A 15,740-nucleotide genomic window follows, 5' to 3' on the forward strand; every position below is an offset into this window, starting at 1 on the left:
TTTATTATGGTTATTATTATCTTAAGTTTGTGACCATACATTATTGTAAAAGATTTCAAACAATATTTTTTAAATCAAGGTACTGTCTTTTTGGGGAAAGTGACATATCCTTGGAACAAGAAAATCCCTTCATATAAGTATGTGCACTAATTTAGTATATATATGATCTTTGTGGTCTAACATGAAATAGATGTATCCATGTTAATACGATAAGGGAAACAAAGTATATATACAATGTAATTTGAATGCTCTTATACGATTTTATAATAATATAAAACTATAATGCGAATACTTTTATTTATTATTATATTTATACATATGTCTATACAGTAATTTATACACATTTTTTGTCAAAGAACATGGCATTTTCCCTCATACACAAAAAAAGGGGCTTTGTGAAAATATGGAATAATGATAATAATAAAACAATAGATATGGTAAAATATCTGATGTTTCCTATGTTTATTTATTTTAAAAATAATTTTAATTGCGTTTTTATAAATATAAGAAAAAAATATTTTTGTATTAAAACTTAAAAAAATATCCGATAAAAAATGGTAAACTAAAAAGGTGATAAAGCGATAAAAAGGAATTAATAACTGCGCATCTTCTTTAAAGGCATAAACAGATGATCTGTTTAGAAATATAATTAGAGTGATACCCCATATTATTGTAACATCGTATACATGCTATATATATATATATATATGAACTCATAAGTTTTTCTATAATATAATAAGAATTTCTATAATATTTTATAGAATATATATAAAGGAAAACCTTTAATATGAATAGATATTTATATTAATAACGTGAAATGCATATTACATAGGTATTATGAAACGGATAGTATATTTTTATGGGCCCTATAGTGTGTCTAAGTTTATGTTTTCAAATGATCGTTTGATTATATCTTTTTCAGCCAAAAATGGTATTTCATTATCTTCGATAACTAAAGCGTTTTTCTTCAAATCAATTGAACATTGGTGTCTTTTTAATAAATCTAGGCCAAATATAAAATCGATATCATAATCATCTATTATAGTTAATGCAACAGCATAGAAATAATTTCCAATTTTAATATCAATCATGTGTATTTTTCCTAGTATAGATTTTGTTCCAACTCCTTTAGCTATACCAGTAAATCGTGTATCCATTAATCTTAGAATGTTACATTTTTCTGCACATCTTTTTGATATAATACTTGTTTGTGCCCCTGAATCGACAAATGCATGTATAACATTTTTATTTATTTCAACAGGTATATATAGCATGTATACTAAACCAAATGCTTCAGGAAAATGTTCCTGTGCTAATGCAAGATTTGAATTTATTTGATTTTTATATATATGTTCATATATATATTTTTGTGATTCCTCGGATAATGGGTCTTTTAATGCTTTTTCATACATTTCTTTTTCTCTTTGTTTTTCTTTTTTTTCTATTTCATATCTTTCTTTTACTATTTTTTTGATTTCTTCTAAATTTTCAGTATTTATAGCATCATATAATTTTTTATCTTGAATTTGTAATATACTCATCTTTGTTTTATCTGTTTTTAATTGTAGTAATTTTTCAGCTTCTTTTTTTATATATTCCATTTCTTGAAAAATACGAAACTGTTCCAAGATCCCATTAAATGCAGCGTTATTTCCTTGCCCCGAATTATTCAAACTACTTGGAAGTATATTCCCTGTATTGGATGTACTAACATTAGTAGCTGATGTGTTAGTGACACCACTATTGTTCATAATATTTCCAAACTTGTTTGCATTTAATTCCTCTTGTATCATATCAAGATTAATTTTTTTTCGGATAAATAAAAGATCACCTTCATGCATGTTCAATTTTTTTAAAGTATCTGATTTATCTACTACCTTTCCATTATACGTTAATTCATTTATATTCATATTAAGAGAAAAATCATTTTCAATTATGTTCATTATTGTAAACATTTCAGTATCTTCATGCATATCTAGACTCGTTATTATATTATTATCATCAGATATTGTTATGAACACCATTTTGGTCAAATCTTGTGATATTCTTGAAGGGAGGATATTTGCGTTTTATGGAAGTTTAATCTATTTGGATGCTAAAGTGAAGCTCTATAAATATTTTTGTGGAAGCAGTTATGTATATATTAGCACTAAGTTAACGTGAAAAATTATTCCAAATGATGCATATATATTGCTTGTTTGTGAGACCAAATATTCACAGCTTTAGAATGCAAAGCTAATCAATAATGCTTTACCTCATGCAAAAAATAATACACAAAGAAAAACTCAAAATGCACAATTCACCATGTATGGAATTGTATGAATTAAAAATTTTTAAATGTTTTGAATATGTATGATATATTTCTTGACCAAATATGTATGTGCATTTTTTAATGAAGATAAATCGGCTTTATGATAAAATGAATTTCAATGGAAAGGGAAAGCAAAAAAAAATGATAAAAAGAAGAAAGAGAAGAAAAAAATAATAAACGGATAAATAAAATGCAGTTTTTCCATACACTATCCCAAACCATTAATTACCCATGGTTATGTATGTTTACTTAAAAAATGGCATGTGTACTAGCATTTGATAAAAAGGGATAAAAAACAAATCAATAAAAAAACAAAAAGAATGTGCATATAAATATACAATAATTGTTTAAATAAAATAAAAAAAAATGGAAAATAAATATGAAGATATTATTTCGCATGAGTCCCTTGTATTAAAATATTTACAGTAAATAGGAATACAAACAAGGATACATTTTAGTAATAAAATATTTTCTGCATAAATTGAAAAAAAAATATTTGAACAATTATACAATTTTAAATTATCGTATATTCCCCATCAAAACAATTAAACAATTTTAAAAGGTTATACCGAAAATTGTTACACAATAAATGAATATATTCAGTTATATACTATTATTTAAGGGTGTTATTGTATATATACTCTATGATTGAAATTTTTTAAATTGTGCTAATTATTTTAAAAGACATAAATTGAAATTTATAATAATTATTCTTTGTATTATTATTCTTATATCATATAAAAATACACATATTCCATAAGGGCATCATGTTGTCTTTCCGTTTTTATTTTTAAGATGGCATGTGAAATACTAATAAATCTACGCTTTTCTTGTTTATTATTTACCTATATCCCCACTAATTTTACTGGACTTAATTTCTAAGTTTTTTTTCAATCTTAAAGTATGATATATCCAGAATTATACCAAAAACTCATGTTTTTATCCTTTGTAGTTTTTTTATAAAACCATTTTTGTGTAATTGATTTTACACATTTGCCAAAGATTTTTCTTAAAAAAAAACATTTTTTATACGAATAAAGTATATTAAATTATGTGAGGATAGAAAATTTGTTAAAAAAATTATACCTAAAATATTATTTTTTTTCTTTCTCATTTATTTAATAAAATTTCATATGAACAATTTTATTGCATTTTTTAAAGATATAGAAAAAATGACACAAAAGTGTGTATTTTAATTAAAATTTTAATAAAGAACGGTACAAAATATGCAGAATATATTAAAAATTTATAATAATAGGAATTAACACGCTTTTAATATATCATAAAAATTTATTATATATTTGTTTATATTTATAAAAATTTGAGTAAATTTTACATAATATTGGAATAAATATAAATTCGAAAATTATATATGAATATATAAAATGGTGATAACTACATAATAAAATAATATTTAATAAATAAAATAATATAAAAATAAAGAGGAAAAAAAGGCATCCAATAAATAAATTATAATTTTTTTGTATTATTACTAATTTTCTTTTCGTGTTGTAATATATGGCAATCATCAATACAACTTTTGGTTACCTTCGTCAAGTTATAGTATCATGTAATCATTGAAAGACATAAACATTAGACTGTTCTTTTTTTTTATAATCATTTTAATTATTTCATCATTTTGAATGCGTAGGTAGCAAGCCGAGTGTTAAAAATGTGTTGAAGAAAGTGAATTTATTCGCGCAATTTGTAAGGAAGTATAATTCGATAAACAATAATTTTGTTAATTTTAAAAATAATAAACTAATAATATTTGATAGAAAAAAATTTTCAAATTATAAAAATAATCAAGTTAATGAGAATGAACAAAATGAAAATAACAGTGATGACGAAAATGACAAATTGATTTTGAAAGATAAAAGCGATGACGACGATAATGATATAACAGAACAAAGCGATGGAAGCATAAGTTATAATTCTGATACAGTGCATACTAATAAACCTGACTATGACGAAATAAATACCCCTAAACCAATGAGAATGAAAAGAGGCAAATATGATTCTGACGTTGTCATAATGTAATATCAAATAAAACTATGAAAGAATAAAATGATAAAATAATAAAATAAAATAAAAATAGTCTATTTCTGTACTTATGCGTGTCTTTTATATAATTTTTTAATATGTATTTTTTTAGATGTGAAGACGAAGTGAAATTAACTGAAGGAATGGGATCTCAAACTTTGAGCGAAGAAGAAATAGAACAAATAAATTCAGGCATACCGAATTTGGAATTAGGCCGATATTCTAATAACATTGTTTATAACACGAAAAAAAAGTAAATAATGTATGGATAAAAAAATATTGATATTTTTTATATGTTCCTTTTTTAATGGGGTATATTAATGAATATCATTAAAGTAATTTGGTACTTTACATTGTGACTGTAATGAAAAATTATTATTTTTTTATTTTCAATTGCCAAATAATTTAATGTGCATCTTCATTTTGTTATCATCATTATTATATTTTATTATTTAATTTTTTTATTTAATTTAAAAAAAACGTTGATCATAAAAAAATTTCAATTGCATATACAGAAAAAATGTTATACTCTACAAATTTGAGAAGTTAACAATATTTTTATAATTTTTAAAACTTTCAAATTTTTGAGATGTTAAAAAAAACATTTTGAAAAGATGAATAAAAAATCATCATAGGTGATAAAATAGGAGGTAAATTCGTCTCTTGTGAACAAAATTGTAACCCTGATATAGGGTAGAAAATAAACAAATTTTTGGCTATTCCCTACAATTTAATCTGTAGAGATATACAGATAAAATAAATTCAAATAGTGTATTTTTATTATGGTTCGCTTCCTGTTCTGAAACCAAAGGAATTGTCGAAAGGATTATACTGATATATGTACCAGAAATCCTCTGTTTTTTTTTCTTCTGGTGTAAGTTTGATATAGTTATAAACTTCTTCCAACTGTTTTTTATCTAATGGGTTAATATTGTGTCTATTTATTAACTGTTTATAGATTAAATCAATATCTAGATTGTTGAAAATATCTGGAAAATCTTTTCCTAATTGTTCTTGGTATTGATATAATTCTTGGGTATCATTTATTGTTTGAGTTAATATTTTTTTTATTTTATTTTTATTTTGATAAAACTTTTCCATTTCCTCATCAGTAGGAACTATATATACAGTATTGTTTTTATAATAAAAATGGAAATCATTAGTATCATAAATTAATTTTTCTTTTTCATTAAGTTTTGTTAATACACCTTTAAATATTTTTAATTTATTCCATTTAAATATATTACTTTCTTTTAGAGCAAAATATTCTCCTTTTTTTTTTTCTCTTTCTATCCATATACGAGAATTAATAAAATTAAAATCCCCAGGTTCATCATTTAATCCAAATGTCGATTTTATTCTATCATGTTCTTCTTTTAAATCTGTATATTCATAACGTTTAGGTAAAAATGGCAGGGGGTAATTATCCCAGTGAGTACCACCACTTAAAATTGGGATATTTGCAGATTTGTAAAAGGCATTTTGGCTTGTTTTATTTGGATCTTCTAAGCTATTTAATATGATATTACCATCCATTGTGCATCCTCGATATCTTAAAAATATTTCATGTAAGTCATGTTGTGTATGCTGATATAATGGATAATTAAGTGATAAAATAGAATCTTTTAATTGTCCTATTGTTCTAGGACCTATAATAGATGATGCAACAAATGGTCTACTATAAACAAAACTTAGACTTAATTGTGATAGCGTCATACCATGTGATCTAGCCAATTTCATGTATTCCGCTGTAGCATCTTGTGCCCATATACATCTATGTGATTTATATAAATTTGGATATTTATTACATGTACCATTTTTAGGTCCATATGATAAAAAACCATAATCTTCTGGTTTATTGCCTCGTGTTTCATCTAATTCATGATCTAATTGATCATCACCTAATACTGTTTCGGGGCCTACTGTATGATATCTTTCTGGATCTAAATATTTACCGGTTAATATCCCCCCTGCTAATAAACCATATGGAACTAATGGGACATTATAATTTTCTCTTAATATCATTTCAACTAATCCTGATGATTCTACTTCATTTCTATGTAGCAGATTATATAAATTTTGCACACACACTATTTTCATATATTTTTTTTTTCTAGCTAAATTGCACCATTCATATATTCCCCATGCTGTTTCGTTTGACACTGCTATGTGCCGAATCTTCCCCTTAAGGACAAGTTTTTCAAGAATTTCAAATTGTTCCTCTATTGAAATTGTGGAAGCTTCGCTATTTGTGTCATTACCCGTTTCACGACCCCATATATATGTGTCTTCTCCAATGACACTATTCGGAACATATCTCTCAGGAATATCAATAGTCAATATGTCAACATAACTTGTATTTAAATTTTTTAAAATTTTATCCAATCTTTCCTCAATATTATAAAATGTTGGTTTATCGTCTTTTAGGCCATCCATAATCCATGTTAAATAAAAATCTCCATGAGTATTTCTATCTACGTTTCTTGATGAGCACATTCTTAAATTAATAATTATATTTTCTCTTTTTTTATCTTTTAAAAATAAATTCATATTTTTATTTTTGCTTTTTTTATAACTATCAGGGTCAAAAGGAAATGGATCATATTCACAAATATCAAAAAAATTTATTCCATATTCATAAAAAGCCATATTTAATAAAACATTTACATCATCTTTACTTATAAAGTTATCATTTTCATACATGCTTGTCCCTATACATAATTCACTAACACATAAATTGCTTTCTCCCAGTTTTCTATATTTAATTCCATATATTAGATCTTTATGTGTATATATTTTATGTGTTTTAAAACTATTTGAATTGCTTATTCTTAATAATTCATAAAATAAATGCTTCTTTTTAAAATCGGGGATAGGATTTGAATTTTTTTGTTTTTCATCTTTTTTATTGTGTATATTTTCTAATATAGTATTCATTAAATCTTCGCTTCCTACTGTTGGCTTCTCCGAAAATCGAAGTTTATCTATATCTGGTCTTTCTTCATACAAGTTTTGATTTTTTTCATTATCTTCTTTTAATAAGAATTCTACCTTTTTTATGAATTCAATTTTCTTATCTCTTTCCTCATTTTCTTTCATTTGATCTTCGTATGCTTTTGTGCCTTCCCCCTGATCTAGATCATCTATTTCCGGTATTATTTCATCATCATTAAATTCTTCAAAGTCTTCATCACTTATTTCCTCAATATCTCGCTTTTTTTTTAATTCATTTTTCTTTGCTTCTTTTTGTTGTACCCTTTTTCCTTTTACAGAGTCAAAATCTTCGTCTGTTTTTTCGAGGGCAATATTATCTTCGCTTTGCTTTGTTTTTCTTAAGTTACTAGATTTCTTTCTTTTAGCCCCTTTCAATTTTTTTTTCTCCAATACTTCTTTTGGTTTTTCATTTGTTGTGTTTGTTTCATGTTCATAAATTATTTCATCCACTATTGTATTTTTGCTTTTTTTTCTTTTATTTTTGGATTCATCAGTTTTGTTTTCTCCCTCATCACTTTGGTCTTTTTTATCATTTTTATTTGTTTTTGCAGTTTTTTTTTTATTTTTTTTTGTCGATTTAGTTTTTTTCACAGCTTTTGTTTTGATATTTTCTGATGTTTTTGTTTTTTTTATTTTTTTAGAGTCACTTTGCTCATCATCTTTTGTTTGTTCGCTTTCCGAATCTTCCCCGTTTGCATTATTTTTTTTGAGATATAATTTTACAGATTCCCCATTAATGCGTTTAATATGATTGTAGGAGGAAAAGACTGATATGTTTTTCCTTTTCTTAACGGTAATAAATTTATCCCTTTGAATTTTTTTAAAATGAAATATAGTATTACGAATAAAATAGTGAGAATAATTTTTAACAAGGCATTTTTTGAATATTTTTATAAAATTAACATAACTTAATTTATAATTTATTTTGGAATTTTTTAAATTATTTGTAGTGTACTTTCCTTTTGTGTATACAGTATTATAATAATTTCTTTTCTTTATTAAACAAAATAAAACCTCAAAAAATACCAAAGAATGTAGTAATATTAAGAGGATTTTCCGTTTGTTTTTCATTATTATTTATATCTTATAAAAGAGTTTTGACATATTGTTTTTTTCGGTTTGATTTATTCTTTAGGTTTTCACTATTATATGCATTTTTTTTAATCCTATGGGTGTATGTGTGTTAGTTTTCCCCCAATTGCTACATAACGTGCATAACTTCATAGTGCATATTTTCACCATACATTTATGTTATCGAATTAGCTTATTTGCTATTCCAATTCTTATGTTGGTGTTTTATGCTTCTTCTGTTTTTTTTTCATAATTTCATTGTGAAAAAATCAATTTATTAGATCATACTATAGATTAATATTAACACCAACTTCTTTTAAATATAATTTAATAAGGATACATAATGGAAATGAGAGAAAAAAAATATAATATAATATAATCTTATCATTTAAACACATCGAAAATTATGTGTTAAAATTTTACTGATTTTATAAAAATTTTCTTTTTCATTTTTTTTGTATTATAATTATTTTTCCCAACTTTAATTAAAAATGTATGCGTTTAAATTTTAAGGCCAAACAAGGTGTCGGAGTAAAAAAATGAATTGGAAGATGAATGTTGTTAATATATCGTTTTCATTTAAAAAAAAAAAAATAATAAATAAAATAAAACTATAAAAAATATAAAAGTAAAAAAATATATAAAATAAACAATATATATCAACATACAACAATAAATATCATGTGGTAGTATTCAAACGAAAGATAGCGAAATATAGTCAATCTATGTATATCCCCTCTAAATTAGCATAAAACGAAATCCCTAAAAAAGAAACAAATAACGTCATTGTAGTCATATTTATCAGTTTTTTTAAATACCTTTTTTGAACAAATCATCAAATTTTGCTTATTTTAATATAAATTATAAAAAATTAGAGTATTATATGGCATTTCGTTTTTTTTCGAAAGTGAAAAACATTTCGCATAAAATAAGAAATATACCAAAGAAATATATATATATACATGTTGGATAAAAGAAAAATGAAGAAGAGACAAAGACCCAAAGATTTTAATTCTCTGGATTGTAGTAAAAAAATTGAAAACATAAGTGAAGAAGAAAAAAAATATATTTACCCAAGTATTCCAAATTCGCCTATAATTTTCCATAATGATAATATAATATATGGATTAGGAAAAAGTTTAATTATTTTTAACATAAAAGAAAATAAATATATCAAAAAAATTGAAGAACATGAAAGTGTTATAAGATCTTTAGACGTAAACGAAAATAGTAAATATTTCTTAACAACAGGAGATGATAAAATAATCATAATTTATGATGACAATTGGAATGTGCGTTATAAAATTGTGCACAAAAAGAAAATTGTTAAGGCATATTTCTTGAAATCTAGGGATGAAAAAATCGAAAAAAATGAAATATTATTTATTGATAAATATGGAGATGTATATTTGTGTAACACCCAATTATTATTGAAAGATGGGGGTCTTAAAGATAATAATTTAAGCGAAATCAATACAAATAACGATCAAATTTATAAAAAGGAAAATAATAATACATCACCAGAGGGAAGTATAACGATAAAATTGAATTATTTAATTGATTCTTTGAATGATATTGAAATAAAGGATGAAGATTTATTTTTTATGAAAGATTTTGAACATATTTTGGAAAATAATTACGATAATTCAGATGAATCATATAATATCGAAAATGAAATTGATATGAAAGAGAATAAAAATTGTGACGAAAAACTAGACGAACAAAATGATAATAATAATAATATCAATATATTCAATGGCCATGAAAATAAAATAAATAAAATAAAAGAAAAGTTAGAAAAACATTATCAAGAATGTTTTAACAATCATCATTATTTACACCCAATCATAACTTGCAGTTCTGGAGTTGTATCTTTATATTATGACAATAATTTTTTAATAATAGGAGATAGAGATGAAAAAATAAGAATACTAAAAAATAAAGATTTGAATAAAATATATAATTTTTATTTAAATCACAAACTTTTTATTACTTCTCTTGCATTAATAAATGAAAAAATATTTTGTTCGTCAGGAGCAGATTCATATTTATATTTATGGAATATTAAAACAAAAGAAATAATAGACTCATTATATATTGATTATAACTTTTTATCCAAATATATCGAACTAAAATTATTTTTTAATAACTCTAATAATATAGATAAATATAATTTTATAGTAGGTATGTTGATTTTTAATAAAAAAACATTATCCATATATATATCTATAGAAAACATTAAAGGAATATTAGTTATACCATTAAATATAAACAGCACGGATAAAGAACATGTTAAAATTAATAAAGATAAAATTAAATTTTACCTTTTAAAGGATTATCCTTTATCTTTTCTTTTTACAAATAATAATAATAATAATAATCAAAATTCGTTATTTTACGTTGACCGAAATAATGGGAATTTAAATCAAATTATCTTAAATGAAGAAAATGAATTTAATGGTGATCCTACGGTCTTTCCTCATCCCTTCTTTACCGATGGAGAACAAATTGGTGAGTTTTAAACGCATGTGCTCATTCATAGAAATGCTTATATATTTTATGCATATTATTTTATTATTATTTTGTATTTCTTTAATTTGCAGACATTGGGTTAATAAACCACTGGAAGCACACAGTAGAAGATAATTTTTAATTATAACAAAGTTAAATATATCATAACATTTTGTCAAATTCTCTTTTTCTTATTTAAATTAATTCGCCACCTTACAATTTTCAATTTGTTTCCTTCTTTTAAATCAACTTATTTCATTTTTTCGAATTTAATTAATTTATTTATTTCCCCATGGTCAGTTAAATGCAAGCATGTGTTATTTATTTTTGTTTTCATTAATGTATTTTATTATTACCTCATTTTTATTGATAATTAAGTTTTTTGAAATACATCTTATGCAAGGTATATACACAACAAATATATGCCTATGTATAATTTTTTTTTTGAATATTTGAAATTAATTTTTATATTTGTGCCCATAATTCTTGTATAAGTATTCTTATACATCTTTGTTTAGCGAAATGGAATATATAAATAAACAATGGGTAGATAAAATGATACGCATAAAATTGACGAATGGCTTACAACATCCATTATATATCCATATATTAGTTATAAGATGCATATTTTCAAATGACAAATCACGATGTTACCATTTAAACAAATTAAAAATAAAACATTTTGAATGTTACGTTAGCATTCTTCTAACTTTATTTTTTCTTAAATATATTTTTTCAATTTTTTATATTCTAAATGTTGCCTTGTTACTATTTTATTATAATTATTTTATTGTTTTTTATATCCGACTTAAAAAAATATGAATAAGAATACATAAGTTTTACTGTTTAACAAAATAAATTCGGGACATACTGGAAAAGTAATTTGAAATTTGTTCACTTTTAAATATAATAATATTGATATTTTTAAATATATTAATAGTTTTACAACTATAAAGAATAATATATATTTTTTTGCTTTAAAATATAAGTAGATGACGCGAACAAGTGTTGCATGAGTTTATAAATACCATACATATTTAATAAAATGTTATACTAAATAAAAACTTAAAAGTAACATCATTGAAACATATAAGTATAATTCGGCCTAAATGAACAAAATAAAATAGCAGCATCAATCTATTTAATTATATTAAATAAATAAATATATATATATTTATATATACCTTTTTGTGCCACATAATCAACACAGGATTTACGATAATAGCTGAACATTTAGTAGCAACAAAAATAGCATTCGAAATAAAATATAATACTGTGAAAATATTTGAGATAACGAAATTAAATTGGTAAAATATCAAATAATTTGTTTTCAGTATCGATAATATTAAAATATAATGGATAATGGATACAGAACAAAGTAAGAATGTAAAGAAAAAGGAATATGAAATAACATATTGGGAAACGTTAGGAAATCCTAAGTATGTTTTAGCGCCTATGGTTGATTTAAGTGAATTACCTTTTCGATTACTTTGCCGAAATTATAACTGTGACCTTGCATTTACCCCAATGTTACATTCCAAAAATTTTGTTGAACATAGTAAATATAGAACAGGTTATTTTAAAAAATGCGATCAAGATAAACCATTAATAGCTCAATTTTGTGGAAATGATCCATCAACAATTTTAAGAGCCATTGATTATATTAAAGATGAAGTAAATGGTGTTGATATAAATTTAGGTTGTCCTCAGCAAATAGCAAAAAAAGGGAACTATGGCGCATTTTTATTACATAAACATGATGAAGTTGTTAATTTAATATCTGATATTACTAATAATTGTAATGTTCCTATTAGTTGTAAAATACGGAAAATAGATAATGATTATCAAAAAACTTTAAATTTATGTTACGATTTACAAAGTCGGAATGTAAAAATGATTACTGTACATGGGAGAACAAAAGAAGAAAAAGGTGTAAATATTAAAGAGTGTGATTATGAAATTATAAAAATAATTAAAGAAAGATTAAATATTCCTATAATAGCTAATGGTTCTATTGAAAATTTTGAAGACATAGAAAAATGTTTAAATTATACAAAAACAGATGCAGTGATGTGCGCGGAAATATTATTAGAAAAACCAAGTTTTTTTTCAAATAAAAATATTAATACTATAGATTTAGTTAATGAATATTATGACCTATTTTTAAAATATGAAACAAATACAAAATATTTGAAGAGTCATTTATTTAAAATGTTATATAAGTATTTTACTGTGCATACCGATTTACGAGACTTATTAAATAATTGTCATTCAATAAATGATTATTTAAGTTTTCGAGATTTGTTAAACCAAAAAAGAAACGAAAATTCTTTAGTTGAATCTCCTCATAGTTGGTATAGAAGATACAGAAAAAATTAGTGATTAATATTGGATATATTTTGAATATTTAGTAGTATATATAAATTTACAATTTAGATGGTAATATATGTGGATCATTCTTATTATCCTAACAAATTTTTAATTGAAGAAAAACTTTTTATTTTCTTATCCTTGTTAAAAAATAAAACTCCTTTTTTGCCTTTTATTAGAAATGAAACATCTACTATATTAAACAACCATTTAATAATTATTTTATCGATTCGTTTATTAATTAATTTACAATTTGTTTAATATTGTCTTGTTCGTTTTAAAATTTTTTAAGTTAAAAAAAATAATAAATAAAAAAGCTAAAACAAATAATACATTGCTCATTTTTTGCAATTTATTTATTTTTTTGTATTATTTCAAAATAAATTTATTATCGCGCTACGTATAATTAAAAAAATCTTAATAGAAAACTTTTGTCAAATATCAAACTATTTTTAGTAAACCATACAAACGCATATATTTATATGCTTATATATATGTGTGTGTATATATTATTTTCACCTTAGATTATTGGTTATCTTAATACTTATAACATGGTCTCATAGTTTATCCGAAAATTGTGAAAATGGGTTTTTAGTAAAAGTTATTTTTCCTTTTTTTGGCGTCTCATTTTTTTTATGTCTGATTGTATGTTATCAATGTTCTGCATATAAAAAAAGTAAAAATGAAACGCATAATATATTGATAAAGAATCGATAAAGTAGTGGATACATAATTATTCATGGATATTGTAAAAACTCCTGTGATATATTCATAACTATATATACAAAAACTTTACTTTTTTTATGAATTGATTTATAGTTATCACACTTATATATATTTAATTTTATAGGATATATATGTATATTTTTGCTATCAATACCTTCTTTATTTCGTCAATTTGTGAGTTTAAAAATTCAATGTCATTTTCCGAGGATGTTATACTCTTTTCGAGGCTTTGGATTTTCTGGTCATAAATCTGGGTATCATTATTTATATTTTCATTTATCATATCAATTTGGGCTTTGAGTGTTTGAACTTGTATACTTGACAACATTTTGTTAGCGCTACTGTTGTTATTATTATTTGCATTATTAATGTTATTATTATTGTTTGAGTTTTTTGCATTTTTAATATAAATAATTTTTTTTTTTAATTGGCTATCAACGTTAATTAATTGTTCCTGTTTTTTTTTTAAAATATGCTCATTTTCCATATACACACTTTTTAATTTGACTAGATCTTCCTTTAGCTGTCTAATTTCTTCATATTTTGTTTGTATTGATAATTGAGTTTCATTTAGACATATTTCATCAATAGCTTTTAATTGTTGTTTGGATATATTCTCTAAAGCTTCTTTGTTATTATTTAATTTTTGTAATACTTCTTCATTTTCTTTTAATTTATTTTCTAATTTGACTATTTTGTTTGTGTTATCTTCTATACCTACTTTGCTTTTTAAAAGTTCTATATTTTTTTTGTATTTATTTAATTCATTTATTGCTGATTTTTCAATAGAGTTTTTTGTTCCTGGAATATTTTTCCGCTTAACTTGTAAAAGGACATTATCCAGGAATATTTTTTCCAATTTTAATATATTCGTTTTTATTTGATTATATATTTTGTCATTCGGGTTTTTGTTTTCTTCTATATCATAATTTTGCTCGGTTGTTATTTTTTTTATTTCGTATTTAGCATTTCTTTTGTTATTTAAAATTGTACTACTTGAGCTCATATACTTGTTCATTTTGAGTTTATACTCATGAAATATATATATATATACTTATATGCATATATTATTACTGCGTATGAGCCGATATTTGTTGGGACATAAAGGTATACATTAAACAGCGAGGTACGTGGTGATTCATTTAAAGAAAGAATATTGATACAATGAGTTGTATGATATTAGCTATAAAATTATATCAATTTTGTTTTATTTGATATATTTTTTCTATTTTTAATATAGGAATACCAATATATTTTCAGGGTTATTTTAATATGCGGAAAAATGTGCAACATAATCACTCTTAATATATAAAAGTTGAGGTGTATTATTTCAAATATTTTATACAAAAAAAAATTAATAAGCATAAAATATGAACTTATTATCGAATTATATTCATATGAATACACTGCTAAATGGAGTGTCATATTTATAATTTTTCGACAGCATAATAGTTTAAACTAAATATAAAATAAGCATGCTACGCATACTTATAGGGAAAAATTCAAAATGCGTTTTAATGTTAGACATATAATAATTGTTATAACTTAGAAAAAATGTTATATTACTCATAAAAGAAAGACCATTATTTATACGGATATGCGTTATATCATTTAATGATAAAAAAAATGTGCTTTTTATATCTGAAAAAGTTAAGTAATTTTATTATTAAAAAAAAAATATAGAAATTTCAATGTATTTAAAATAATTTATTTA

General features: G+C 23.2%; 6 protein-coding genes across 6 annotated transcripts; 3 read left to right on the forward strand and 3 right to left on the reverse strand.

Moving 5' to 3' along the window:
- Positions 1 to 866: 866 nt before the first annotated feature.
- Positions 867 to 2,024, reverse strand: PBANKA_1033200 (DNA damage-inducible protein 1, putative; the record flags this gene model as incomplete). Its single annotated transcript, XM_034565434.1, has 1 exon — positions 867 to 2,024. One exon carries the CDS (start codon positions 2,022 to 2,024, stop codon positions 867 to 869), a length of 1,158 nt encoding a protein of 385 aa, XP_034422131.1.
- A 1,805-nt stretch (positions 2,025 to 3,829) lies between these two features.
- Positions 3,830 to 4,611, forward strand: PBANKA_1033300 (conserved Plasmodium protein, unknown function; the record flags this gene model as incomplete). Its single annotated transcript, XM_034565435.1, has 3 exons — positions 3,830 to 3,881; positions 3,963 to 4,347; positions 4,467 to 4,611. The coding sequence occupies 3 exons, from the start codon at positions 3,830 to 3,832 to the stop codon at positions 4,609 to 4,611; spliced, it is 582 nt and encodes a 193-aa protein (XP_034422132.1).
- A 523-nt stretch (positions 4,612 to 5,134) lies between these two features.
- Positions 5,135 to 8,419, reverse strand: PBANKA_1033400 (aldo-keto reductase, putative; the record flags this gene model as incomplete). Its single annotated transcript, XM_034565436.1, has 1 exon — positions 5,135 to 8,419. One exon carries the CDS (start codon positions 8,417 to 8,419, stop codon positions 5,135 to 5,137), a length of 3,285 nt encoding a protein of 1,094 aa, XP_034422133.1.
- Positions 8,420 to 9,381: 962 nt separating this feature from the next.
- Positions 9,382 to 11,072, forward strand: PBANKA_1033500 (WD repeat-containing protein, putative; the record flags this gene model as incomplete). The annotated part of the gene is made up of 2 exons (XM_034565437.1): positions 9,382 to 10,930; positions 11,023 to 11,072. 2 exons carry the CDS (start codon positions 9,382 to 9,384, stop codon positions 11,070 to 11,072), a joined length of 1,599 nt encoding a protein of 532 aa, XP_034422134.1.
- A 1,220-nt stretch (positions 11,073 to 12,292) lies between these two features.
- On the forward strand, positions 12,293 to 13,309 carry PBANKA_1033600 (tRNA-dihydrouridine synthase, putative; the record flags this gene model as incomplete). Its single annotated transcript, XM_034565438.1, has 1 exon — positions 12,293 to 13,309. The coding sequence occupies one exon, from the start codon at positions 12,293 to 12,295 to the stop codon at positions 13,307 to 13,309; it is 1,017 nt and encodes a 338-aa protein (XP_034422135.1).
- Positions 13,310 to 13,901: 592 nt separating this feature from the next.
- On the reverse strand, positions 13,902 to 15,044 carry PBANKA_1033700 (conserved Plasmodium protein, unknown function; the record flags this gene model as incomplete). Its single annotated transcript, XM_034565439.1, has 2 exons — positions 13,902 to 13,961; positions 14,181 to 15,044. 2 exons carry the CDS (start codon positions 15,042 to 15,044, stop codon positions 13,902 to 13,904), a joined length of 924 nt encoding a protein of 307 aa, XP_034422136.1.
- Between the last annotated feature and the right edge of the window lie 696 nt (positions 15,045 to 15,740).

Source organism: Plasmodium berghei (genome assembly GCF_900002375.2).
Source record: "Plasmodium berghei ANKA genome assembly, chromosome: 10".
Classification (NCBI taxonomy): Eukaryota; Apicomplexa; class Aconoidasida; order Haemosporida; family Plasmodiidae; genus Plasmodium; species Plasmodium berghei.